The sequence below is a fragment of the Hippoglossus stenolepis genome, chromosome 3, assembly GCF_022539355.2.
Source record: "Hippoglossus stenolepis isolate QCI-W04-F060 chromosome 3, HSTE1.2, whole genome shotgun sequence".
Classification (NCBI taxonomy): Eukaryota; Metazoa; Chordata; class Actinopteri; order Pleuronectiformes; family Pleuronectidae; genus Hippoglossus; species Hippoglossus stenolepis.
Genome location: NC_061485.1, coordinates 21,397,696 through 21,424,230, shown reverse-complemented (window position 1 = coordinate 21,424,230; position 26,535 = coordinate 21,397,696). Strand labels below are relative to the sequence as shown.

Genomic DNA, 26,535 nt, shown 5'->3' with positions numbered 1-26,535 from the left:
TTCAACACCAGCCTGTATGTTTCTTTTCGATAATGGTTGTCCACGTTAATATTTCAGTGGCTTTCAGAGGGGAAAACGCACACAAACACAAATGGAGAGTGCAACAGGCTGTCCTTTTGGAGTGAGCAGATAAATCACAGTTTAACCGAGAGGGTTGACCTTCGAGCTTCTGCATCTGCTCATGCCCGAGATGACAGCAGCCAGAGAAGGATCGAATAAAGCACTTAAACATTTCAGACGTTTTGCTGAGAATTCTACACAACTTAATCAGAGTGAACATGTTAAAACACTTTCCTGATCCTGAGAGATTGGGGCTCTAATGTGATGCCGGTAACGGATTGTGTTCACACAGGCTTAACTGTAGAAATTAGACATTAAACAGGCCGAGTTATCTATTCTTATGCTGCATGCTGTAGATTACAATGGCTGACCAATTTGTATATGTTTCCACCACGTGCATGAGCCGCTGGTTAAAGGCAGTCCAATAGTCTTCCTGGTGACATTTCACTGCTGCCATTCGCACAAAAGACACGGGATTTGAACAACAACGGGAGTTTGGTGTTCGCACAAAAAAAACCTGGATGCCGTTTGTGTGCTGATGAGCGGACTGTAAGACACGTTAGGCCACAACAAAAGGAGAGGTGTTTCTAGAAACCTGCATGGTGCCGGTGACAAAGCAATGACAAAATCAGCTGTTCCACGGGTCGACTCAAAATTCAAGAGAGCCCTAAACACTGCAGACAAAAATATGCTGCAAAGAATGCATCATTTGACTTCATGCTCCATATGCGCTTTCAGGAGTGTGTGTGTGTGTGTGTGTGTGTGTGTGTGTGTGTGTGTGTGTGTGTGGGGGGTTGGAACGCTGCCCAGATGTGTTGCATTTTCATGCCCAGTTCCCAGGACTTTTCAGTGTTCTCCCTGGGACAAGGTGTACATTGAACAGAGCGGGACAACAACGGGCTGTGGGCATCATGTGGAAGTGACACAGGCCTGACTGATGTGATGCCATCTCGTACTGCTCACAGCTCTCCACACACAAGGCCCACAGACATCCAGAGAGAGACAATAGAGCAATTACATAACACCTACAAACCCAGAGTGATTACGTTATATAATAGAAATACCATATAGTGCAGCTCAGCAACATCTGTTGCATTTATGTTGACCAGAAGTGTGGATGCTTATCAAAAACTCCCAGATACTCTCTCTCTCTCTCTCAGTGGTTCTATACCAGAACCAGTGACCCTCTCCAAGATCATTCAGAACATACCTAACATACCATAATTAAAAAAACATCTTCAAAATCAATGAGTGACATTTGATAGTGATTTGTGTGTCTCTCTATAATCATGTCATGTGAATAATTAATGTAAAAGAAAATGGTGGGGGAGTCATGTTTCACTTACAAGGATATAACCGGGATCATCTGCACAGAGTCAAAGCTGATAAAAGTTAAGGATTAAAATCTCATTTCAAATGAGTACTTCCTTGAATACATCAAAGGGAGCATTTCATAAAATGAATATACACAGGACTCTTTGCTTTTACATTAAAATCACAGACACTTCTGACAGTGCCTTGGTCGTCCAGTTTTGGTGGTTCGTGTGGATGACTGGTCTGAGACAGGTGTGTCATGTAAGGATATTTCCCAAACAGCTGCGTCGGAGTCTAAAAGCAGAAAAATGTTCAACTATCTAAAATATTAAAGGTCGGCTCTTGAACAGAGAGCTCACTTGCTTTTTCCGAGCTGTTGCTACTGCGTTTCTGGCCTACATGAATAACACAAATACACGGAACCAAAAAATAAAAGCATATACCATGAATATGTTATGCGAGTTATTCTGATGAAGCTTAAAATGTGTCAAGTGATCTGATGACAAGTAGAAGGGCTGACTGCAGCCAACATCCATTTAGATCAGCAGGAGGAACACTTTAAAAGGGACCTTTATAATGAGGCCAAAGCAGCAAAAGCCTCAGACAGTCATATATAACATGTTGGATAAGTTTTAAGATGATGGAACTGAAGCAACTTACTAGACAGCCATGGATACAATCAAATGTGAATAACAAAGAAGAATCTCATCATCTCATCTGCATCATGATTATAGAATCTCTTGTTCCGTAGGTTTGAGGATTGTCGATATAAAAACGTTTATTTTAAGGACTAAACAATACAGAAAAAAATTTGCATTTGTGTTTAGATTTTACACAAAAAAGAATGTTATTGTCTTAATTCAAACTTTATATATTTTGTTTTCTTTGAGTTTTCTTTTTGATCAGAGCTATTTATGATAAAGTTTACTGTTAAACTGTAAAATATCCGGGAAAAAGACACGATAAATTTTCTTTGGCATGAGGATTTGATACGACTTCTCAGGAATAATTGCCATTTATTAAAAATATATATCGGCAGGAATTTTTTACTACCCAAAAATCTATATCGATTGAACTTTAGTCTTCATCACTACCTTTACCACCTGGCTCTCATTTTGGTACTTAGAAGACTTCTTGTACTTTTAGAAGGATATTCTCCATCTTGTCATATGTTCTAAAATGGGACAGTGTTTAGTTTTGAAAAGGCATAGAGGTAATGATGTCTTAATTTCAGAGCGGGCAACATGGCTTTCATAGTACTGCCATAGCCAGTCAGATTTACCTTTAGCCTCAGTGTACCCTCAAGTTGGGCCTGTATCATTGATTAGAAGGCCAAAACACGCTGAGGTGCACCTAACATCAGCTGGCGGCCGCTAACACCTGCAAACATCTACTGTTTGTTGGTAACTTAAATTGTGCAGAAGACCTTCAAACGTACAATGAATATTCAACATCTTGTCCTTTATTCTAAAACATCTGGCCACCATTTCCTTTAGTTATAATAATAAAACACTAGAGAATAAGGTGGCATCACAACTACAAACTAAGGTAAAAGAAAGACGAGTAGTTAGATGATCATATTGGTTGTAAACAAACCAACGCTGTATTCAACTTGTAGGTAAAACCAAAACTGAGGGCTCCTGATATGTCAGTGTCAGTAATCCCTCATGCAGATTGTGAGCACCCACTAAACTCGTAGTTGAACTAGGAAGTTGTTCTGTAAAGTTTAGACTTCTTTTTGGAGATGAGAACAATGTCAATACTACTGAAAGGAATTATGGGGAAAGTCATAACTTTAGGATAAAAAGGTGTCCGGTACTCACCATGTGGGCTGGAGTCTGTGGTGAACTCAAATTCAGGTTCTGTGGTGGTCTCTGTCTCCAGAGTGATTATCTCCTCATCTGTGTCAGTGTCTGTAGATGGGGTGTCTGGAGTCTCGGTTGTGGTGTCGTTGTCTCCCCCAGCCTCGGGGGGAGGAGGGGGAGGCTCGGTGGTCGGTGGTGCCTGAGGGGCATCAGTTGGATCCGGAGGTGGGGGCGGAGGAATCGGTAACACTTTTGCAGTGGCATCGGGACCCACTGGTTCTACGTCCTCTCCATCAGCTGGGCTTGCGTTTGTAGTGGTCGTCGCTCCTGTCGTCTCCGGGACGTCTGCAGGGGCGAGCGTTGAGGCCGGGCCTGGGGGTGCTGGAGTGGGTGCGACTGTAAAGTCGAGGGAGGGTGCGGTGGGGGGGTCTGTGGGTTTGGCAGTGATATTAGGAGGACCTGGGAAAAAAGGAACATAAAAATATGTCAAGGAGTGTTTTCTGCGTACGTTTTGTCTGTGTACTGAAGAAGGTGAGTGAATGAAGGCATTTGTAATGATGGACATTATTCGTACTTGTGACGGGGACATGATCCTGGGCCGAGGCCCCGAGGGCTACACCAAGCAGCAAGAGCAGGGGACACACACCCATTCTGCCCTACATGGACAACAACATAAGGGACAAAAACATGAAAAAAATGAAAATCAGTAACAAAAGATCGTGAACCCAGAAATGTTTCATTAAGACCGTGAGATTAAGGTTTTATGTGTTATATAACCAGCTATATTTCTTCTTCAATCATAATCCCACATGCTCATTTTTGGAAGGTAATACACATCAGTGAAAATTAAATACGTATTATTTTAGCCTGCGTGTTACATGTTGTTTACCTGAAGAAGCGGAGTTGGCATCACTCACTCATTCGCACAGCGTTGTCCTAGAAAGGAAATGGAAGACATTTAGTATGGAGGATTTTTTGCATATGATGCATCATTTATTTCGAAGGAAAACTTGCTGCAAGCGACATTTAAGATTGTATCCAGACAAACAGAGTAACAGTGAGATACCAGGGGAGATGAACAGCCTTAAACTCCTCAACATCCATAGTATCTTTATTATATTTCATATGAATACTTTGTTGACCATCAGTTGAGCTGTTCCTGGTTGACATGCTCATATCATATTATCCTTATGATCCCATTGGAAACTGTAGATAAAACTAACAAAATAAATTCACTTCCTAGGTTTGACTGGTCAGGGCTCAGATTCTCAACTGTTTACTGGAACCATTACATTACATCTGTTTTAGCATCTTTACATCTGGCTCCCTATTTGTTTTAGGGTTGATGTTAGGATCTTGTTGATCACCTTTAAGGCCCGTCACAGCTCCTGAATAAATGTTAGATCTTTTAATCTAGTATGAACATTTGTGTGGTTTGTGATCCTCAGGCAGAATTTTCTCACTGTGTCGTTGCTGTTGGCCCCCGAGCCCCGAGACAACTTGTCTGAGGACATCATGAGTCAGTGTCGTCTTTTAAGTCCCTTCTTAAAACACACATCTACAGGAAAGCATTTCCTGATTTGATCTGATTTGTTTATTTTATTGATTTGTTGTCTTGTTTATTGTACAAAAAGAAACTATTATTTTGTTATGCAAAATACCTTCATTTACCATATGATATCTGGACGATGTTATTAGTTTTCAGTGTTATATTTCAAGTTGATATGAATGGTAAAACGACAGGAAACATGGAACATTGATGGAACATTGTAATTCATAAGTGTACATTTTTCCCTGGTTCCTGCTACTTCACTATCAGATTTTTCCTCTTCTTTCTTCATGTCATTATTCTACAATGAACATCGTTGAGTTTTAGAGGGAAACCAGGCATATAAGGACACCACCTTGGGCTCCGGAAAACTAGAACATTTTTTATATGTTTTTTAACTCCTTGAAACAGTTTCATCAGAGAAATGAGTTACACTCATCTGACAGTTATCTGCAACAAAGCAGTCATTGCCCGGAGCATGACCAAAACAGAATTAGTGTCACATTTAAATTCCTGCAGTGACAGTGAATCAGCATTTAGGAAATCTTCTGCAGCTGATATGGGGATGAGCAGGCGGAGGACAGAGGATAGACAGACTTGGAGAAAGCACGATGGCGGCCGGGGGGGTCGGTCCGGCTGACTGTAAATCCTTTGTACAATTCCAGGGTCCGAGAAGGCTGTTGTCTCCCTGACTGAGCTGTGATAATCCCTGGACCTAATCCCATGGTCCTGACCCTGGAATAATCCAGCCCGTCTGCCTCTGCCTACAGAGATACTCCGGCGCTGCACTGGGCCAAACGCTGCAGCGCTCCCGCACAGAAACTGATGCTTTACATCACGGATTATTGCACCAGTGAGCAGAGGATAAATTGGGCGCTAAAAGCTCTAATAGTGCCAGTTGCCAATCTTCTGATGTTTTGAACTGAGCTCATTCATTGCAGTGCTTACGCTCTGGTTTTAGCACAGCTCTATCTGACTGAAGCCTGAAATAGGGCGTAATGAGCAAGTTATGTGGTCAATGAGGCTATTAACCTACAAATCCAATTGTTGCTCTCCCTCTCGCTGTCATCCACCCTGCGTCCACTTACACAGCAAATGTCTGTTTCCAAATAACGATTCGTACACCGAGAAACAATTTCTAAATATTTTAATATTTTGTCCTTTTTTTATATTCAGTTTACAATCTAAGATGACTGCAGGAGAAAAACTTAATTTTTTAAAGAATTATTAAAATGATTGTGAACTGGTTTGATTATTTTCTCAATTAGGATACTGATCAATTAGCCTATAAAATCCTTAAAAAAGTGAAAATGCTCAACATAGTTTCCCAGGGCTCAAAGTGATGTCTTCAAAATGCTTGTTTTGACTAAACAGTTGAGAACTTATAAACAATATTTGATTAACTACCATAAATCAAATCTATGACCACAACAAGCAGCAAATCTTCACATTTGAGAAAGTGGATCTAGTAAATGTTTTATATTTTTCCTTGAAAAACTGTTAAAATGACAAATCGAAATAGCTTCAAAACTGTGGTACTTGTTTTACAGTTCCCTAATAAGGGCAACTACAACCAGTTATGTTATTTTGAAATGATACATACAATCAAATGAAGCATTGACAACATCCTGGATGGCCTGTCCCTTCAGATTCTCCACATTTCAGATTAAGTCATAAATCGCAGTGCTTCCTTTCATCCCTGTCATATGAACACACATTACAACATCTAACCCCTACCTCTGCTACCCTCTCCTCCAGTTCTCATTAGAGTGACTCAGCCATAATGGCCCAGATCTGGAATTGGTTCTATTTTGTGTGAGTTGGTGTTATATAGCATCTAGTAAGTGTTTTAGGCTAAATTTGATGTGATAGACAGGTTACTAATGGGTATGTCCACATCAACAAGCTGTTTTAGTTACCTTTTCTTACGAAGCATGACTCATTGTTTTCTGCGTGCCATCCAGGGAGGATGTGTGACGTGTAACTGCGTTGGTGTAAGTAATATGAGGCGCTCCTGTTGCTAACCGTCACTTCACAGATGCTGCCGGAGCCAGAGAGGAACTGTGTACACCCAAGAGAACAACTCCCCTAAGGTGCATCCTAATGTGTTTCAGCACTGTAAGAAGCAGCAGTGTGTTTTTTTTATGCATGGGATTCTTATTCTTTTCTGAGGCTTATGTTTTGGTTGGTAAAGGACATCATTAATTTAAGAGGGACTGGCCAAGTGCTTCTATTTGTGCCACTTTCAGGTTTTGTGTTGTCAGTACTTTATCTTAAAAAAGACACTTGGGCTGATGGCTTCATATAAAAATCACATTTAAGCTACAATGGCTCTCAGTAGAGTGCATACCTCCACCAAGGCCCGACAGTCCCCTTACATTCAATCAAACTGCACCAAATTAGACACACTAAAGCCATTCTCAGACATGAACGGTGGGAAATGTCCAGACAATGGGATCTGGACTTTGGCCAGACTTTGCCTTTCACATATGAAGAAAGCAGCATGAATCTCTGCGATCAGATGCGTTCGCAACAAAATAAAAAACACGCAGGAGGCAGAACGTGTCATTTAAATTGTGTTCGGCACAGAACATCAAATCACAAACTATTGAATCTTGTTGTCTTTCCAAGTTGACAACTCTGTCGGTGTCTTCTACCTGTATGGCAGGCTTTTTTTGATTTCCTGTTGTACTCTCACATAGGATGATTCAGAGAATTATCTGGAGTTTAGGGGACTGGCAGAAGAAACTCCAGAGAATGTCTGCAGCAACTGACTCGGATATTGTCGGCCCCTCCTGATAATTACAGGAGATCATCCGGGGTTCAGTGCATGTCTGAAAGCAGCTTTGGTGGAGGGATGAGGACAGGGGCTGGGCAGAACCCATTCAATTTTAATCCAGATGTGAATCCAGGAACGTTATTCCCACTTTCTTTATTTATGTTTAATGACAAATAAACAATTTAAGTTATCAGTCCAATTCCTATTTTCTTTTATATTTTTCTACACTAAGAACTAGACAATCCTATGTAAGATAGCTGAGCACATACCTCTACCAAGGCTGAACAGAGTGCCATTCTCTTTACATTACTAAACAGGACAATGAAGCATTTTATCATATATCCACTGATTAGTGTTGTGACCAGGCTAAAATAATGCTCCTCAAATGGATAGTAAACATTGTGTTGCTCAACATTTTCCCTGTGCAACACCTTCGTTGACAGCACAAGACGTCCTTCCTCTCAGCAGAACAAAGACACAGCTCGCAACCTATTCCTAATGATTTGATCTCATGCGTCACAAACAGATTTAATTGATGAAGCACTTTTGTGACAATCCAGCCTCCTGCTCTGTGTTGGGTCGCAGCCAAATATTAGAGGTTTCTGCTCTTTCCTCACGCTATTCCCTGAAGAAGAAGTATGTACATGCCCATCTATTACGAACTGAATGTACTCAAAAGGTAGTCATGCAGCATCCCATGCTGCTGTCCTGACTTTGGGCTTGTGTTGTGCAACCATGTGAATATTTTTCAGACAAGGCAGAGCACTTAGAGCAAGCCCTTTCACAGCAGCCACAACTGGGGATGAGCTGGCCTGTGGCAGAGTGCAAAACTGCCACCGTGACAAGCAACAAGCTACAAAAATCAGTGGTTTACCCGGAGGGAATAAGAAACAGCATAGAAATGTGACAGGATGTTTGTTCACCTTCTGAGGAAAATCGAAAATGGCTTACACTCTTTAGCTCCCCTCAGTATTATTAAAGCTAGCAGTATAAGAACCTACTGCACTGGCTTCAATGACACAAGAACAACAACAGGGCTAGGTGTGGCTTGACAAATCCTAATACCTGTTGAGTAACAACACAAATCTGTCCATAGCATAGGGTACCAAGAGGAGTCAAATATTTCTTATGGTAAAGTTTCAAGCTTGTTTCAGATTTTTACCTCCTCTGCTTTACCCCTGCTGTTTGTTTGTTTGTTTGTTACTTTGTTTGTCAGAAGGATTATGCAAAAGCTACTGAATGGATTTCCACCTTGGGTAAGGATGCGACAAGGGCCAAGAAAGAACCCATACGATTTTGGCATGGATCCGGTTAAAGGGGCAGATCGAGCTTCTTTTTCCCCTGCTTTCTTTAACATTGCATGATAGGCCGTTTGTTGACAGTTCACCTACTTCCTATAGGAAATGATTCATGGGGCTTGATAAAAAAATCTGGTATCTTTAGTAGGGTTGACTATTGTTTAGGTTTTTGCAGAGACCGGTGCTAAATCAATACTATTAAAACGGTACCTAAATGGTGGCTTTATTCATTAAGTATTGGTTAACATAGGAACTGTTAACAATTTAAGTATACTTAACTTAAATTTGAATTAAGTTCAAAACAGCTAAATACACTGCCGGCTGATGGGCTTAGCATGGCGTCAGACAAGCAGTCAAACATGGCGCATTCCTCTGCTTTCAAATGTGTCCTGTGTGTCACTAGTTCCTGCGTATTCCTCCATTTACAAAGAATTGTTTTCAAACATCTGCTGCACATCCATGTCAGAATCACCACACTTTGGACTGAGCCAAGTTTGAGGTAGCTACTGGCTAACTTTGGGCTAAAGTTACGTGTTACCAGAGCCATAGTGTTGCCGTCAGATTAAGTGTAATGTTAACTTGGCATATGGATCAAATTTTTCAGTAAATAGCTTTGGTAATGAAATGAGGTACCAAAATCTGCATTGTGATTTGGTCCAGTAGGAACCAGCTGTGTTAGAACCAGTGCCTGATTGAATAGAAGGAGACTGCTGGGCCACGGTGGAGGTATCCACTCGACTGAGTGCCATTCTAGTTCCTTTAATTTAAACATGTTTGATTTGGCTGCTTCTGAACAAGCACGCTTGGAAGACCTGAAAAGAAAACCTGATCATCTTGCCAAGTGTTTCTTAGTAACACACAAAAAAAGCAATACAAAGAAAAGGGAGAGATATGTTACAGAAACAGGTTCATGACATACATTTGCAACAATGTACACAGTTATTTCACTACATCCAGTCATGTAAGACAACAAAGTGATTGTTAACATCTGCTTCATGTTGTGTCAAAGTCTGCAGCGCTGTGCAGAACTGGCTCCCTGCACATGCGAGCTGCAAGCCTGCCCAAGTAATGAGGACAGTTGTCTCTCTGCCTGTGGCCAACTGCAGACCTCATAGGGTTGAAATCGCACAGTTGTGAATGGGCTGAGCTGTTCCCATGCCATTTCATTCACACAGTGAAAGGAACACTTATAGGTGGAACATAAAGGAAGTCCAATTACATCTCCATGACAACCAAAGGCCAAGACTTGCGATCAATGCAAGGTAGTCATTTAATATGGAGAGTTGCCGCTCAAGTCTGTGGATTTCACTGATGCTTTCGCGACCTTAGGTGAAGAAAGGAGTATCTTTTCTGACTGCTTGGACAAAAATTTATGAATAGCTCAAGAAGGAGATGGATTTTTTTAAGGTGATCAAAGCGGAATCTCAATTTGGTTTGTGTTGGTTAAACTAGATTTGAATGAAACACAAAAGACCACCAAAGGAATACAGCTACAAGAATTACAGGAATCCTCTGTTGTGATATTGTTCTAAATATCAACAACTCTTATTGATTATTTACAGGAGACACAATGAGTAAGCTGGACACCCAACAGGCCCGGCTGACATGACACCCATAGTGGTGGTCGAGCAGACTTCATGCAGGCCCATATTTCCCTCTGGCTGTCTACGAAGTATCCCGCCCCACTACACGCTGCAGCGCTAGATAATGCTTTTCTGTCTGTCTCCATTCATGGCATATTAATACTGTTTCTGTGTCTTGAGAGGGAGGGAGGGGTCCGGGGCAGCAGGAATACTGTGAATGCTTCTCTTCACAGGAGCCTGAAGTAGGCCTTACTCAGGGCCGCTAGGACTCTTGCTCTAAAACAGACCACAGATTATATGTCCCCAGTGCCACATACAACAGCCACAATCCTCTGGACTTCCCTTTCTGAGGGATACTACTCCCTGCTGGTGTGGTTTGTGTTCCTGTTGGCTTCATTCATGAGCTGGTGAGTTGATGAAAAGATGAAGGGATGCATGGGATTACTATTCTGGCTAATCATACAGGCAAGAGTGACCACCGTGTCTGTTATTAAGCCTGTAATGATGATTCGGTTCCATCAGGCTGGACGGATCAAGAGGGCTCAGTGTGTGAGTCAGTGAAGCGCTGCTCCGTGTCTGCCTCATTGTGGGGTTTCTCACAGGGCATGCCAGGGGCCTCTCAAGCTTTCCCACATTGGACAGAGAGGATGTGGAGGCGCAAAGCATGGCCTCCCCACAGAAGCCACTGCGACCTTGAAGCATGGTGTGGGGCCAAAGGGGAAGCTCAAGAGCCACAACAAAACCTGACTCACTATCAATGAAACTGAATTCTGCATCCAGCATGCAGCTGAGGCTGTGCAACAAACTTCAGTGCTTTTCTCTATCCGACTGCTGTGGGTCACTTTCTTAATCATGTATTTGTCTTATACTTTAATAAGATGGTTCCTGATTTGAATGACAATTGATTAATTTGCGATAAAATAGATATCTTTTACTGCAATAAATACAAAATATCTGTTAGGCAATGATGAGTATTCTCTAGGTTCTTGTCTTGTATGAATTTCTAATTTATAAACGATCCAGTACCTGACAACTGACAAATAATGTGGTAGAGGAGAAGGTGCCTTTACCTCTGAAATGTGTATTAGAAGAATTAAGAGGCATCAAATTGGGAGTGCGTCAAATGTCGAAGTGCAATACTTGAAAATGTGTCCTCTGTTCCACAAATCGACCAATGTTAGCATTGAAAGGCTATCTAGTTTTACATTTGACAGGAAAACACACAGCCGGAGCACCCTAATGTCCAAACTGCACTTTTATTCTTTCCTTTACAACAGGTTCCCATATCTAAAGTGACCATCCTTCTGCCCTGGAACCCTCCTCTTCCTCTGACAGATAAGAAGAAATCCTCTGAGGGTGAACTTCACAGCAGTGTCAGCATAGTGCTTCTCCAGACTATTTTCATGTGGTGTGTTGAAACAATGCTCGGGCATGTTGACACGTTCTTTGGACATTTTTTAACAGCAGGGCAAGAAAGGTTTCATCGTCTTGGAGGCCGATGCCAGGGGCAAATATAAATATTTACAACAAAGGCTCTCAACTGGTTTTGGATTCAAACTAAGTTTGACCTCGACTGTGACGGCATTGTTTGAAAAAAAATAGCACATTTAAGTTTTTCTGCAGGTTGAAAAACTGACTAAAATGCAACATAAGATGATTGAATGTGAGAAAATGTGCATTTCAAGTCCACAACACAGTGAATGGTGGCCACATTAAATGGCCGTCCCTGTTTCTGAGACGATCTGTATAACAAGCAATGAATTTATGCACCTCTAGATGTGGTAAGTAGAGAGGTGCAGCCTAATCCTGTTAATAAACAGGATTCTGCCAAACCCACCTGCCCTCCGTCTATCTGTCCAACATTTAGCACCACCACCCCACCTTACAGCAGCAGGAAAAAAAGTGGCCTTATAAAATGAACCCTGAGGAAGGAATTTGAAAGATTTCAGTTTACCTGGAGCAAACATGAAGTTCACGAGATTAAAGAAAACTCTTATACATCTAAAATGCTTCTTAAATACCAAATCCGGTCGAGACTCTGAAATCCACTGAAGGGACATAAACTTTGATCCATATCCAACAAAGTCATTATAAACCAGAAACATCAATCGTGCCACATCAGGAGGATGTGAGACAAAGATTTAGTCAGTAATTTGAAGAGATTGCATCACGACTCCTCCACATCCACACAAGGATAGAACATAACTGGATGATTCCTGGTGAAGTCTTCCCCGCCAGGCGAGGTATTTCATTTATGAATTCTTAGTCATCACATAGGTTCATTTCCTGCGCTGCAAAATAAATGTCATTACAGTCCAATGACATATCACATGTAGCTGCAATCAAGCGCCATAATGCTTCATAATCCCCTAAACGTCACCGTGTTTATCCCGTCAGGAGGCTGAATTACAGTGCTCGTCCACAGTGAAATGGTTGAACAGGTGGAAACAAAACCTCCCACCCCACCCAACTCATAATATTGTGTCAGTTCCCTGAAATTGGGAGATTTCACAGCACAAAGTTAATCTCAAAGACCCACCCGTCAAAAACATCATGCAAAAGTTCCAACAGAGGCGATTTCAAGCTGTACTTTGTTCTTATTTTTGGAAACTAGGCCGATCATGAAAAGTGTGGTGTGAGGATCACTTGAGCACTTCTGCTAAAAACCCTTTCAGGATCCCAAGACAGAAATAACAGCTTTCTCTAAAAATAGGCAGGAGAAGATATGGACAGAGCGAGCATGATGATAACAGGTCTGCCTTTCTCTGCCATGTTGCCAAAGCACGCCTTTTTTCCCCCCTCTCCTCCCACGGTGTCATGAGATGGGGCTGCCTGACAAGCAGATTGTTGGACAGTGGTTTGGGACAGAGGTGGAACGTGTGCAGGCCTTACAGACAGAGGTCAAGGTAGGCCTGTTGGTAGAGATGCCTCCAGCATCGGAAATGCTTCCAGTAATGCAGAAAACACCAGGCTGGGTATCGTTGAGTGAGCGAATCTTTGTGCCAATCCCGATACCATGTTTTTAAAAGTATTCTTTCGCACAGATAAAACTGCAATTTTTTCCCCAAGAAATCACTTCTTCTTCACCACTCCAAAACAGCAGTAGCACTGTACTGCCACTGGCAAGTGCTGTGATTTCTGATAGCATTAGCCAGAGCTAGCTAAAATGTCAGCAGATTGGCAATATTTCATGCTGGAATGTCCCACAAGTAAAACAGGGACGTGTACCGTATTCAAGACTTAAACAGCCATTTAAAGGAAGTAATTGGAGTGTATTCCAAGTTTTATTTATTTGAGTTGTTTTTCTGTTACAACTGTCAAAATAGATTGTTAAAAAAGGTTTATTGAAAGGGTTTAGTCTGAGCCAGGCCATAAGACAGCGATAGCAATCACCACGTCCCTACAGGGTTCGTAGGATGATAATAGTATATTTGTATTGTTAAATGCACTGGTATCTGATCGGTAATCTGTATCGGCCGACATGCGAAGTCCAGGTATCGGACACAGGAAGGAAAAAGTGGTATTGGAACATCTCTACCTCCTGGTACACAGTGAGGTGACCACATCAGTTGTAGCCTGAGTTTTCTTGAATGATCCTAACATGACACGACGACACCTGTAAGGAGGAAGGCTTGTTGCGGAAAGACACTGAAACGGAAGTATGGAGGATATGTTCTGCAGCTCAATGAATCCAGATGGGATGAGTCAAGCTCCATGCAGACAGCATGCAGGTTTTTGGGGGTTGAGATATGACTCTGCTGTGCCTCCTCAGCTTGGGTGATGCGTCTCTCTCCGGCCTTTAACATGACTTTTCCTGGAGCACAAATCTTGTTGCCGTTCCACCCGAAGCAGCGGCAGCAGCATCCATTCATAAATATGTTAGTTTTCGAGTCCCCCCACTATCCCTCTTGGCACATATGTCAAAAAAGGAATAATCCATGATCTTATGAGAGGGGAAATCAAGATGAAGGCAAAGTCATGAAAACAAAATCTCAACACCCACAAGATTGAAATGGTATGCTCGGTTACACCCAAGACACACACACACACACACACACACACACACACACACACACACAGAGAGAGGGAGAATATTAATCATTAAGAAGAGAAAAAACTTTGGGAGAGGTTGTGTGGAGAGGGAATACACACTCATGAGACTCAGAGGAGCAACAACACAAAGCAGCTGCTGTGAATTGACAGACCATACGTGTTCGGAGTTAGGGGGCGACCTAATTCCTGTTGTGGGTCGCATGAATCCCCCCTCCACCCATCCAGCGAGCTCCCCACCCTCCTCTCCGCGAACGTGTAATAACAAAGCGTTGATCAATAAAGTGTACTTTCCAGAGAGGCAGGGGCGACCTGGAGCCCCCCCCACCCCACAGCCTTTTGTTCCACCGCCAGGGACACACAACCGAATCACAGCCCCTGACTTCTCAAAAAGACCCGTTTTCTACAGAGCCCCCTAAAAGAGAAGGAAAATCTCCCTCCCTGCCTCCGAGCGACTTGTGAAATGTTCAACTCCCGAGCTCCTTGCACAATAGTGACGGTGGAGATATGAGGTGGTGTGATGTGGCCTGCGAGAGAGGGGCGAAGTGTGAGGGGGGGGCGAAGTGTGTGTTTGTGGGTGACACCGTGTTCAACATGCCGCCGCCACAGCGACGTTGTAACAAGTGTGATCCGGTGGTTCTGCGCAACAAAAACAAGGAGAAAACTCACCGCAACTCCCGAAGCGCCCGAGAGGAGATTCAGAGAGACAAAGTAAAGCCAGGCTGGGGTTTGTCCTTTCGGTCTCTCCCACGCCTTTTCAGCCCCGGCCCCCGTCTCCACACCCCAGGAACCGAGAGTGAGCGAGCGGGGTGGGGGGGACCTGGGTGAGCCGAGGAGGGAAGCGCGATCTGGGACACACAAGTCAAACACTCCGCGGTGCGTTAGTCCGCCACATCCAGGCAGGGAAGGCTCCCCCCGGTCCTAAAAGTCCTCCGGTCGCCCTCACGCACCGTCCCTCCGCGGGCTACTTTCTTCGGCCTTCCTGGGTAATAAATCCCACGGTTCTTTATCCGCTGTATCCGGGCGCGTCGGCCGACTGTTCTAGTCCGCCATGTTGTGTGTGTGTGTCTGCGGAGGAAGAATGGGAAGCAGCGGATTCCCAGGCCCCGTCTCTTCCCCGCGCACGTTTCTGCGCGGCCCACAGCGACACCTACCGGCCCAGCTGAGTATTACAGCAGGCCAGACTGTGCCGCTTCCCCTCACTGAGGGCCGGGGGCCTCTGAGGGGTCCATGATGATGGTGGGGCCCCCACATACCCCATCACTTCTACTTTAACATTTACTAACTATTGAATATTTAATATTGTATTTATACTTCGAGATTAAATGCATTAAAGTACACCATGAGTACCCCCCCATACACAGACACACACACATATATATTTAAAGCATTAACCACCTCACTAGGCTGCCAGAGTGTCACCACCTATGTTCATCTTTATTTGATTTTATATTTTCTATATCTCTACTTTTATATTTTAAGTTGTATTCTTGCACTGTTTTTCACTTTTTTTTAAAAATACACTTACTGTATACACTTACTTGCCGAACAGGGTACAGGCTATGTTGGTCTAATGTACTTTGTATAGCTTCAGTTATTTATCTTTAAATCTGTATTTATATTTGGCTTCAATACTCAGCTTAGCACATACTTGCATACTAGACTTTCATATCACTGCAGTGAACTTATTCTTGACCTATTTTGGCCTTATGCTCTTGGATTTGAATGTATTTTTATCTATGTTGTGTTGTATTTTATCTGGATCCTGAGTCTGAATAATAAATGTCATCGCAGTGAGGAAATCTTTTATTTTCACCACAATGTGTTTTTTCAATGTAATGCCAGATAAAGATTTTACACACAAAACATTGTGTAAATTATTACACGTTACTATGATTAACAGTATTTAAATTCAGCTAAAATAAGATCCACTTCAGCAAACTGCAACATTATTTCACCACTTAAAACACATTAAACCATTTATCAATATTGGCAATAATTAATGGTGTAACAGTGTCAGTGGGCATCCACCACTGCATAATGGATACATTTTCTGTTCAGAGTTTCGAGTGAATTTTACTGAAGTATATGATCTGTATATTTCTGTGGATGAAAAGTGTGTGAGACTGCATCTTTTTGAAGGAGGTTTATAGTTCATAGTTTATTTGCTTTATCATGGTACATGTGTGGTGCCATCGTGCAAAAAGCACCAGTCCTACGTGACACAGCTGGACAGACTCATATTCACACTTTCCATCAAGCCTTCAGTCCACCTGACTGGTCTCATCGAGGGTCTTGGCTCGGATGTGAGCTCCTCACACTGTGAGGTGGGGATGCGTGCTGACTGAGCCACCAGCAGCCCGGATAAACATTTAAATAACTCTAAATACTGCATCTGTCTTCTAGTAACTTTCATGCAAGGATTTTACACAAGATGTCATATCTCTCTCTTTATTATTCATATCTCATATCAAATGAAGAAGCAATAAAGCTAAAACTGTAAAGTAATAAATAATTTGAAAGTATAAATACACAATGTGTATGAACAGCGATTAATGTCCAGACATAAAACCCTTAAGAATAAGTAACAGGCCCTTGTCAGAGAACAGTGTGACTGTTTGATGTTAAACCAGTTTAACACAATGGAAAAACGTTGTGTGCTGATTCTAAGACTTTGGATCTTAAACCCACAATACTTTCCTGCTTTAGATATTATATTTAAAGGAAATGCTCAACTGAAAAACAGTATTTGTGGATATAATATCTCTATCTAGTATTATTAAGATGACAATGCGTGTGAGCTGTCGCTGAAATATATTGTACAATGAGTGTGTACAATCAGTCAAGAGATCTGTTTAACAGGAGGGAAATTAAAAAGGGTGTATGTGCGTCTCAGCAGCTGACAGATATTCAAACACAATGCTTAGACTGCCATGTTAGCAATGACAGCCCGGGTGAACTCGTCGCTTGACGCGTAGCCCCCCAGGTCTCCAGTGCGCACCTGTTGCAAACATAAGGACAGTGTGTTACTATGTGCACAGCTGCAGCGACACATGTCCACATACAGTATCATGGGCAGCGTGTTAGAGAGCCTTTAAAAACTGCACTCAAAGGAATCACTCTTTGGTTCAGAGACGAGAAAACAACGCAGCTGTAAAACATTGCATCTAAAACCACAGTTGCTGACATAAAAACAAAAGACATGATGTCATTTATTTAATACCACATCATACTTGTGACCAGCTTCAGTGTGCGAGCATGAAATTGACACTAAAGATCTGTGGTCAAAGAGGAAATAAAAAGGATAAACATAAAAAGACATGAAACTGTTTACACTGGGGGTGCTGAACAATCTCCGTAATTAACTACACAAGAGTATAATTACTAACATGTATCTTTATTTTTTAGTATTTGTGGTTAACAACGGATTACTTATGATTTGCTGCTCACTAATACAAAAAGCATTGACAGACATGATGAGAGAGCAATGGTTTAATGTCTTACAGCATCTGTGGGAATGAGCAGCACCGTGTTAGGAGAAAACCGGTTTATATTCGTTTTCAGAGACTATACCAGATCATAATTCAGCCTGTGTAGTTTCATGGAGGCTTTGACCAAATGTGTCCCCTAATAAGATTTACTGTGGCTGTGAAACTGTAGAATTTTTATAACACTTCTCATTAAATGGAGCACTACTTGAAAGCTCTGTATAAGTTGAGTTTAAATATTTTTAGTTTTCTCAATGTTTGCTTGTTATTTTTTCATGTTAAAATGTTAACATACTTCCTGTTTTATTAGAGTCAGAGCAAGAAACAAGCACTTAGCTAAATCTGTAGGTCCAAAATGTTATTGTGTTAGTAGGTCAAGACATATCAGTGTCAAACTATTTTATTACAGTAATATTCCGACTTTAGATTGTTCCGTTCAGAGTAAAGAGGAAATCAAACAAGTTAAAATGTTAAGTCAGTTGTCGGTGAATTGTGAGGAAGGACTAGATCATCGATATAATGTATAAACTGTTGACAAAGACAGTGTGTTTTTCAACAGTTCCTTTTTAATGTGAGACAGCAGAGAGGTAGTCTATCTGGCCAATAAGGCTGCAAAAGCACATATAGGTAGGTGGATATAAGCTCTGCCTCAGCCAAGAAAATATTTCAAAAGCAAAAAGGTTGCAACATGATGGTCACTAACTGAGAAAAGAGGAGTGTTCATGGAAAAGGGCCAACAGAGGATTAGGCTGTTTGACAAAAATCCTTCAGTACGAAGCCTGAGCTGCACAAGTTTAATAAAGTACAACAAAAGGTCATGTGATTACACTGGATCTATCAGCAAACCCAATATAAACATACACATACGGATCAAACTGATGGTGTCTGACAGGACAGTTATTGGGCAGTGAGAGGGGAGGTGAGTCTTAACATGATTCCAGTTCATGTTAAGACAATGTCCAGATTTAAGGAAAAGTCAGCGGGGAACGAGACGAAACATCTTAGTAAACTGGTCGGTGACGCAGGTTTTCCACAACAGCACGCACTATGTCACTAGCGGTAGAATACCCGCCAAGGTCTCGTGTCCGTACCTGGGATGTGCACACGTAAAACACACACACACACACACAACCACAGACAGACAGAGGGCAACAGGGTACAAGGAGAGGAGGGGGTTAAAGGAGAGGAAAGAGGGAGAGGAGTGGCACTTAACACAACATGCATGCAAATTCTGCTTTCATTTAACATGCATTCCTTAAAACAAAAAGATAATTTATCACATTCCCACAGCAGCCACAAGTAAAACACTATCCCCACTGATCAAACCACCTCTTAAAGAGGAGCAGTGAAAAAATAATCTGTCCAAAAGCTGCCACTGCTGAAAGGCAATTTCTAGACGTGAATTCACCACGTCTTTAGGCAGAGGGACGAGGATTGACCCACTTCATGTTAGTGTCAGTGTGTGTTAGTGTCAACAGGGATGAGGTGCTAAAAGAAGCTAGAAAGAAAAAAAATGCCCTGGTAACAAATGGATTCGAGGTTCAATTGAGACAGGAAGAGAAACACAAGAGAGGAGCTAAGACACACGAGTGTACAACTTTAAAAGCATGATTAAAGGCTCTCTAACACACTAAAGTGTAGTGTGCAGGTTGTTAGTTGTAGTCATGTGTGGGTCAAGAACTGCTAGTATCACTCTTAAGCAATTGTCAGACATGACTTTAGAAAATGTCAGGCAATTTGGGCTCGGATATTTTCCGGAGTGATCCTTTCACATGATGAAAACGTAGCAGGACATTGTGCGGGTCAGACACGATCACAACAGGAGCATGTCTGCAGCATTCAGGCCAGGGTACCGTCTCGGGGTAGAACAGCAAGAGGCAGGATGTGACGTATAAATTCTGCTTCAAATGTCGCAGAAAGCAAATGTGTTTTTGTTTACAGCACATGAGCACCAGCTTCGGCCCTTATTGTTAAAAGCTGTCGATTCTCGGTGTCTTTCCTGAGATTATTTGTTTATTTATATTTTTTAGCGCATGTCTGAAAGCAGCTTCAATGAATTACTGTCATCGGTGCTGTTTGGCCAATGTGCCTGACAGAGCCTTTTGCACACTGAAAGTCATTATTATTTAGTGGGCGATTAATTTTCTGAAACATAATGACAGTTGATACACGTGAGATGGCAGTTACTGACCCACAACACCGATGAGCGACAGGTTAATTCAGAAACACAAGATGACAGCATTGGTGAAAACAAGTCCTGTTGGCTTCACATATCCTCATTCTGCAGGATCACTAGTTGTTATGTTGTGAAACTGGTATTAACAAACAGAGAACTGTTCTGTTAAAGTGTTAGTGCTCTCTGATATGATTATGGTCACACTTGCTTACCTTGCCCTGTTTGATGACCTTCTTGACAGCATCTGACACCATTTGGGAGTGATATTCCAGGCTGCAACACAATACGGTGACGATTAATAGGTGAGCAGAACTGTCTGCTGGGCATGTCTCCACACAGACAGCCACCTAAAGCTGTTTTCTAAAGCTGGAGATGTGTGGCAGACTGGGACAGGGGAAAAGAAGGGTGTGGTGTAAAACATAGTGTACTTGTTACTACAAGGCCAAACAAGTTGACTCACTTGAGGTGCCTGAGCATGTTAGCAGAACTGAGCAGCATGGCTGTGGGGTTGGCGATATTCCTTCCTACAGCTTGTGCAAAGGGGTGGCGTGCACCCTGTAAGAGAAAAAAGGTAAAGGGCGTTAAGTACAACATAATGACAGTTTAACGAGACGAGTAAAAGACACACAAAACATGGCTCCAGATCCCCTCCCAGGCCCGCCTACTACAGGAGGACCTCAATCAAAAGGAGCAGGTAGTCGTCAAAATAAAATAGTTAAAAAAAGGTTATTGATATATGAAAGGGTAAAACATTAAGAGATTAACATGACGCAATGCGAGCAATCCTAGCTCGCAGAATTGAACTGCACAACAGCTGTTAGCAAAGGCAACAGGGTCAGCAACGCTTATAATTGATTATCCATTTTGTGTTCTACACTGATAGCTGAGGTTAATGACAGTTGTTGTCTTCAGGAAGGGGGTCATGTGATAACAGTCTGACCAATCAGCGAACCCCTAACCCCAAAATAGTTTAGCTCTGGGGAGATGGGAATCAGACTTCCACAACACTGCAATGCGCAAAGCAATTTCTAAAAACGTATTTTCTTAAATGGGCACTGATGACCAGTGAGCAGATTTGCAGGGAAGGTAATTCCTGTAAGTTTTGTCATGATGTCACTGAAGTCGTGCCAGAGTGTATTAAGCTTTGAACATGTAACAAGCCCTCCTCTATGCCACATCTAAAACATATATTTGATATCTCTGGTTTATATTTATGTAATCTATGTGATGTAATATAGAGTTGGTGAGGAAACTATTAACAGTGGAAGAAAAACTGCGACTTAGCGACATAAGTCTGACAAAAACTCTGCATCCATTGTAGATAAGATTCTGCAGTACTTTAGTATTTTTTTGTCTAATCAAGTGATAATAACAAATCTCTCTACATAGTGAAAAAGGAGGAAAACTGGAGAATGATGGGCAGCCTAAACTCTGAAGTCAGTCAAAGAAAAGTGAAAACTCACAGTCTCAAACACAGCATACTCTGCACTGTAGCTTTCCCCAGGAACGACTCCTGCTCCTCCAACCAGCCCTGCCGCCAGGTTATCGATAATGTTACCGTACAGGTTTGGCATCACCAACACATCAAACTGGTATGGGTTCTGGACCAACTGCGCAATGTAACACAGATGGGGACAAATTTAAATATGAAATCAGCTTGAGTTTAGTCACACAGTAAACAACCAATTAGAAATTATTAGAATTATGCATTTCTTGTTTTTTATAAAATCAAATACATATAAATAATTATATTGTATTTAGCCATATCATAATTAAAAGTGTATAACACCATATCTTTATGTCTTTATTTATCAAGTGAGGAGAGTAAACCGTATAAGTCTGTAAGTACCTGCATGCAAGCGTTATCAATGATTATGGTCTCATATTTGATTTTGGGGTACAGTTCTGCCACCTCAGCACAGCACTGCAGAAACAGGCCATCCGCTAATTTCCTGTAATAAGACAGGGGAGGAGAACAAGTATTGCCATGGCTGTAATGCAAATCAGGACCCAAATTACACACAAATAATAAAAAAACCAAAGAGTATGATTTCAAAGACCTAAAAAAGAGGGGCGGGTTCTTTTCCCTTACATGATGTTGGCTTTGTGAACAGCAGTGACCTTGCTTCGCCCCTTCTTGGTGGCGTAATCAAAGGCGAACTTGGCGATGCGGCGTGACTTCTTTCTGGTGATGATCTTCAAGCATTCGATCACACCCGGCACACTCTGCAGGGCAAGAAAATAGTCCATTCATATTAATACAAACACTTTTAATGGAGGATGAGAGGAGAGAAGAGAAGAGAATGAAAAAAATATTTAACCCTAAAAACAGAAGATGCATTTTTCGGTTGGCCTATATCGTGTCTGACAAAACATACTCTTTTAAATTTTAATGAATGTGTCACGCAAGTTCCCGTATTTCACCCATACTTAATGAGTTATATTATACAGTCTTTTGTTTTAAGAATCTCATTGCTATCCAGCTAATAATAAACTGAGTCTACAGGACAGCTAAATTATGTGAGTAGCAACAAATGCCAATATGTGTGAGATGTAGTTCAAAATAAAAACTTCAATAAAAGCAGCACACAAAACTCAATTTACCGTTTCAGTTCATCTGTCACGATTCGTCATCTTTGTTTTGTTACCTAATTTAATGTTGACTAAATCGCTGTCTTCATTGGAAATCTCTCTCTTCAAAGAAAAATAACGTTTCCTTTTCATACTGGCTTAAAACAACTATTGGTTTTGTGCCTGCAGTGAGGAGGAGGAGCAGGAGGAGGACGAGGAGGAGTGTTTTTTACCTCATGCTCCAGTGAGCTGTACTCCCCCTCGGTCTGTTCACGGATGATGACCAGGTCCAGATTGTTGTGGCGAGTGCTGTAGCCCGGCAGGCTGTTCACATGAACCACGTTAGCAAACAGGTCCAGTTTACGCCTGTGGAATGGACACTCAGGGGTCATTTAAAAGAAAAGAAAACTAAAATATACAAATATACAACCGACTTCATTGTTTTACCTCAGTCTCATCTCATATGAAGCCAGTTCCCCTTTGAACTCCATGGGTGTGTGAATCTTTCCTGAATAACCACACACACACATATCACAAGATTCATTTGCTTCTCTTTGAAATGATGCTACTGTGCTTTATTTCAGGAACATTACTGCATCACTTTAACTGCCTCACATTTTCTCTGGGTATGAAACCAAGATGAATAATGAGAGGGTGACTAAAAAAGGAACAAGCAAAGCTACTGTACCTTTCATGGCCACTTTGTTGGTCTTCATAGAAGTCAACACTTGGTCCAGTTTCTCCTCACTGGCCATGTTCTGCACCTCGCTCAGGTGGAACTCCTCGAACTCTACAGGGACATCTCCTGCCTGGAGACAGAGCAGAAACAAGGGAAAAACAACTTTAAGACTAACAATTTTATATAATGTATATAATATATATTTTTAAATCAATGTCATGCTTAAATGCAGGATTTAGTTTTAATTTTTAGAAATTGTTGCCTATGCTGTTTCAGTGGCAAGGCAGACAGGACACATGGGGAGTGAGATCAAATGGGTATGATATGCAAGAAAGGTCCACAGCTGGCTGCCGTTATACAGCACAGACGCTGTAAACATTCCTCACCAGATCACATCGATATGTACATTTTTTAATCTCTTGTTTGTTTGGGAAGGTTGCTACCATTTAAGGTTCTTAAAAACATTTAAAAACCTGCAACATTAAGTGTGGAAGATGGTATAACATGCAGCTACCTGATACATAGTATTTCTAATTTCTTTACCTGTAATTATTCACTATTAAGGAAAAGCATATGCATTTAAGGATTTCATATAACTAACTGACACTTTCTGGTGCGTTTCTTGATATAGAATTTAAATAAAATTATTTAATAACCCCAAAAAAAGAAGGACAAATTCAAATATACCCTGAAGACATCCTTGACAGCAGTCATCAGCTCGGGTCCCACTCCGTCCCCCGGTACCATAGTAACCTTGAAGGTAGCATCTGCACGGGCAGGCGGGGCTTCTGGACCACAGAGACCAGCTGATAAACTCAGAGGTCGAGAGGCCAGCTGTTGCCACTGGGGGCCACTCAGGCTCTGTAGGACGGGGGAAAAAGACAGTCACAACAAATAGGAGGACGTGTAACACGAATATGTAAGACCATAGCAACATCTGCAACATGACTACAGCCACGACCTTACTTGTGACCCCTGTGAAACAAAGCTATGAGGTGTGGGCAGTTTCAGAGTTTAACTCTTCTTACTTTTATTCAGTTTTTAAGGATTGAAGAGGTAGAGGAAGAGGTAACTAACCTCCTCAAAAATGTTAGCCTCTGCCAACAGCAAGTAAAAGTTTATAACCATATCTGTCAGACTAATATACTTTATGCAGTGAATACTTTTAAAGTATTTTGATAAAAGCCATTAAGTGTATTTTCAGAACATTTTGAGGGACAGATGGAAACCCTGAAATTATGATGACTTTTGCCACAGCACAAAGGTAAACAAAAGCCAGATGTAAACATGACTGAGCTGTTTCATATTATTTCATAGACAAAACTAATTGATTAATTCAGTGCCGGCAGATTAAATGATAATGAAAATAACTTAACAATGCCAAAGTGTGTGGCAGGAATTTCTTTCCTCTGTTTTTACTTCTATAAATACCTGCACTGTTATAAATTAATGACCAATATTATATGAGATGTTTTTAAAGCAAGACTGCATTTAAATATTACTTTGCATCAATATAAATTATTTAATTGACTGGGACAGCCTAAACAAAAGCTGGACCAAATTTGGATAATTGATTTTATTTATTGATTGGCCAGAATATGATTTCAAATTAGATATAATGTGATAATTTGATGGTGGAATTTATTTATATTGTTCACTTCTTGTCAACAATGACAGATAATACTGAGGCAGAGAGATCTGTGTGGATCCTGAATCCAAATCAAATTAACAATTCCACAGGCCATAATCACCTAAAGTTTTAAGGTGAACAAGTTAATGTATGTTAGTTTCACAGACAGTTGTAAACTTATTAATTATCAAATCAGATGCACATTATCTGCAGAGGCAGCTTCTCATCAGGTCTGACGGTTCACTGGTTTAGCTGTGGTGAGCCCCTGCTATAAGAAGGGTGCTGTTGTCAGTTAGCCTCTTTAGCTACCATGAAGACACAGCTTCCACTGAGGAGTTTGACTCTGATAATTACAAACCAAAGCCAGCCAGGCCTTGGTTCCTCCTAAAGCAGCTGATAAAAGTAAAGGCAGCCACAGAGCACTCTGTCATTTTGAATCCGGAGACGAGAGAAGAAGATGTGTCAATGAAGGAGGCTCATGTCAATGAAGGAGGCTCATGATTAGCAATGAGACATAAGCTAACTCTCTTCCCATGACAGTGTTTAAAAACATGGCGCCCGACTTTACCTCAATACAACTTCAAGTACAGCGGTTCATTCGCCACCTTTGTGTTAAAAAAATAAGCTTGAAAACATCCTATGAATGTGAAGACTCACCTTGACCAATGTTAACAGGCTTCCCCTCAGTGCGGCCGCCATGGTTTCACGTTGAGCAGCGGAACTGCTTCTTCTGCGGCGCTGCGGTCGTTCAGCAGCGCTGACTAGGCGACAACACTGCCCCTAGCTGAACGGAGGAGATATGGACCAATTTATCACATTACCAGTTTGAAACATGGAGCGTGTTTAACCCATAGACTGTATATAAAGAGGTTTAACCCCAGAAAACATGAATCTACATTTTAGGGAATGATGTCACAGAAAGTGAACTTTTTCTACTTGCATGAAATAATCCAACTTATTTGTTTTACATGGTGCAAAAAGAGGACAATAATCTTCCTCGGGCTGTTTGATGTTTGTATGAGGAAGAGGATAAGCTTAAAACACAATTGCTTTTCATCATTCTAGTGATGGAGGAAAATACTTGGCAATAGAATAACTAAAAATGTTGGCAAACTCATTCATTGTGACAGTACTTTTACATTTCAGAGGGGAAAAACTAACGAAAAAACGATTACAAATTATTATTTATTTATTTGAATGAAACTCATACATTTCACAAACAAATCTTTGCTTAAACTGTGTTGAATTGCTATGAGTGGTGTTTTCACACACTACTTTTCAGGGTGTTAGAAATATGTGAGTGCTAAATATTTGTGTGAAAAGTGAAAATGAGCAGAGCATGATCCACTGTATTGATGCAGCCAGGTCAAAGTGGTTGATTGCTTCATGCACTCAAAGGTTCAGTACAGTGAACAATAAACATGCATCAGGTGTCACTTTCTTACAAGTGTTTAAGAGATAAGTGTTGAATGTGTATATTTCAGATCGCAGCAATTTGGGTGTTTGAAATAAATAAATAAAAGGAAGGAGCTTGTAGTTTACGGCTGTTCCAA

The 26,535-nt window shown here is 41.4% G+C and overlaps 2 protein-coding genes across 3 annotated transcripts in view; both read right to left on the bottom strand.

Moving 5' to 3' along the window:
- ptpra (protein tyrosine phosphatase receptor type A) overlaps window positions 1–15,523 on the bottom strand; it is a 28,522-nt gene extending 12,999 nt beyond the window's left edge. The window contains exons 1-4 of the mRNA XM_035151827.2: window positions 15,108–15,523; window positions 4,069–4,115; window positions 3,754–3,835; window positions 3,198–3,638 (exon numbers count right to left, since the gene is read on the bottom strand). Coding sequence (XP_035007718.1) covers window positions 3,198–3,638; window positions 3,754–3,835; window positions 4,069–4,089 — 544 coding nt within the window. The 5' untranslated portion in view covers window positions 4,090–4,115; window positions 15,108–15,523. The remainder of the gene's footprint in view (window positions 1–3,197; window positions 3,639–3,753; window positions 3,836–4,068; window positions 4,116–15,107) is intronic.
- Window positions 15,524–16,875: 1,352 nt separating this feature from the next.
- Window positions 16,876–25,756, bottom strand: idh3b (isocitrate dehydrogenase (NAD(+)) 3 non-catalytic subunit beta). 2 transcript variants are annotated; one of them, XM_035152476.2, is made up of 11 exons: window positions 25,640–25,696; window positions 24,040–24,213; window positions 23,362–23,482; window positions 23,121–23,181; window positions 22,907–23,039; window positions 22,195–22,328; window positions 21,952–22,054; window positions 21,566–21,712; window positions 20,563–20,657; window positions 20,315–20,375; window positions 16,876–17,439 (listed from the first exon to the last, which is right to left on the bottom strand). In XM_035152476.2, the coding sequence occupies exons 1-11, from the start codon at window positions 25,679–25,681 to the stop codon at window positions 17,362–17,364; spliced, it is 1,149 nt and encodes a 382-aa protein (XP_035008367.1). In that variant the 5' UTR covers window positions 25,682–25,696; the 3' UTR covers window positions 16,876–17,361. The 2 variants fall into 2 exon arrangements, with proteins under 2 accessions (XP_035008367.1, XP_035008365.1); XM_035152474.2 differs by lacking the exon at window positions 16,876–17,439 and adding an exon at window positions 18,444–19,017 and having other exon boundaries at window positions 25,640–25,756.
- Between the last annotated feature and the right edge of the window lie 779 nt (window positions 25,757–26,535).

Coding starts and splice junctions, on each gene's coding strand:
- idh3b (XM_035152474.2), bottom strand. CDS start 25,681: ATGGCGGCCGCACTGAGGGGAAGCCTGTTAACATTGGTCAAG. Junction 21,713..21,951: donor TTGATAACGCTTGCATGCAG/GTACTTACAGAC, acceptor TACATTGCGCAG/TTGGTCCAGAACCCATACCA. Junction 20,658..21,565: donor AGTATGCTGTGTTTGAGACT/GTGAGTTTTCAC, acceptor TTTCTCTTACAG/GGTGCACGCCACCCCTTTGC.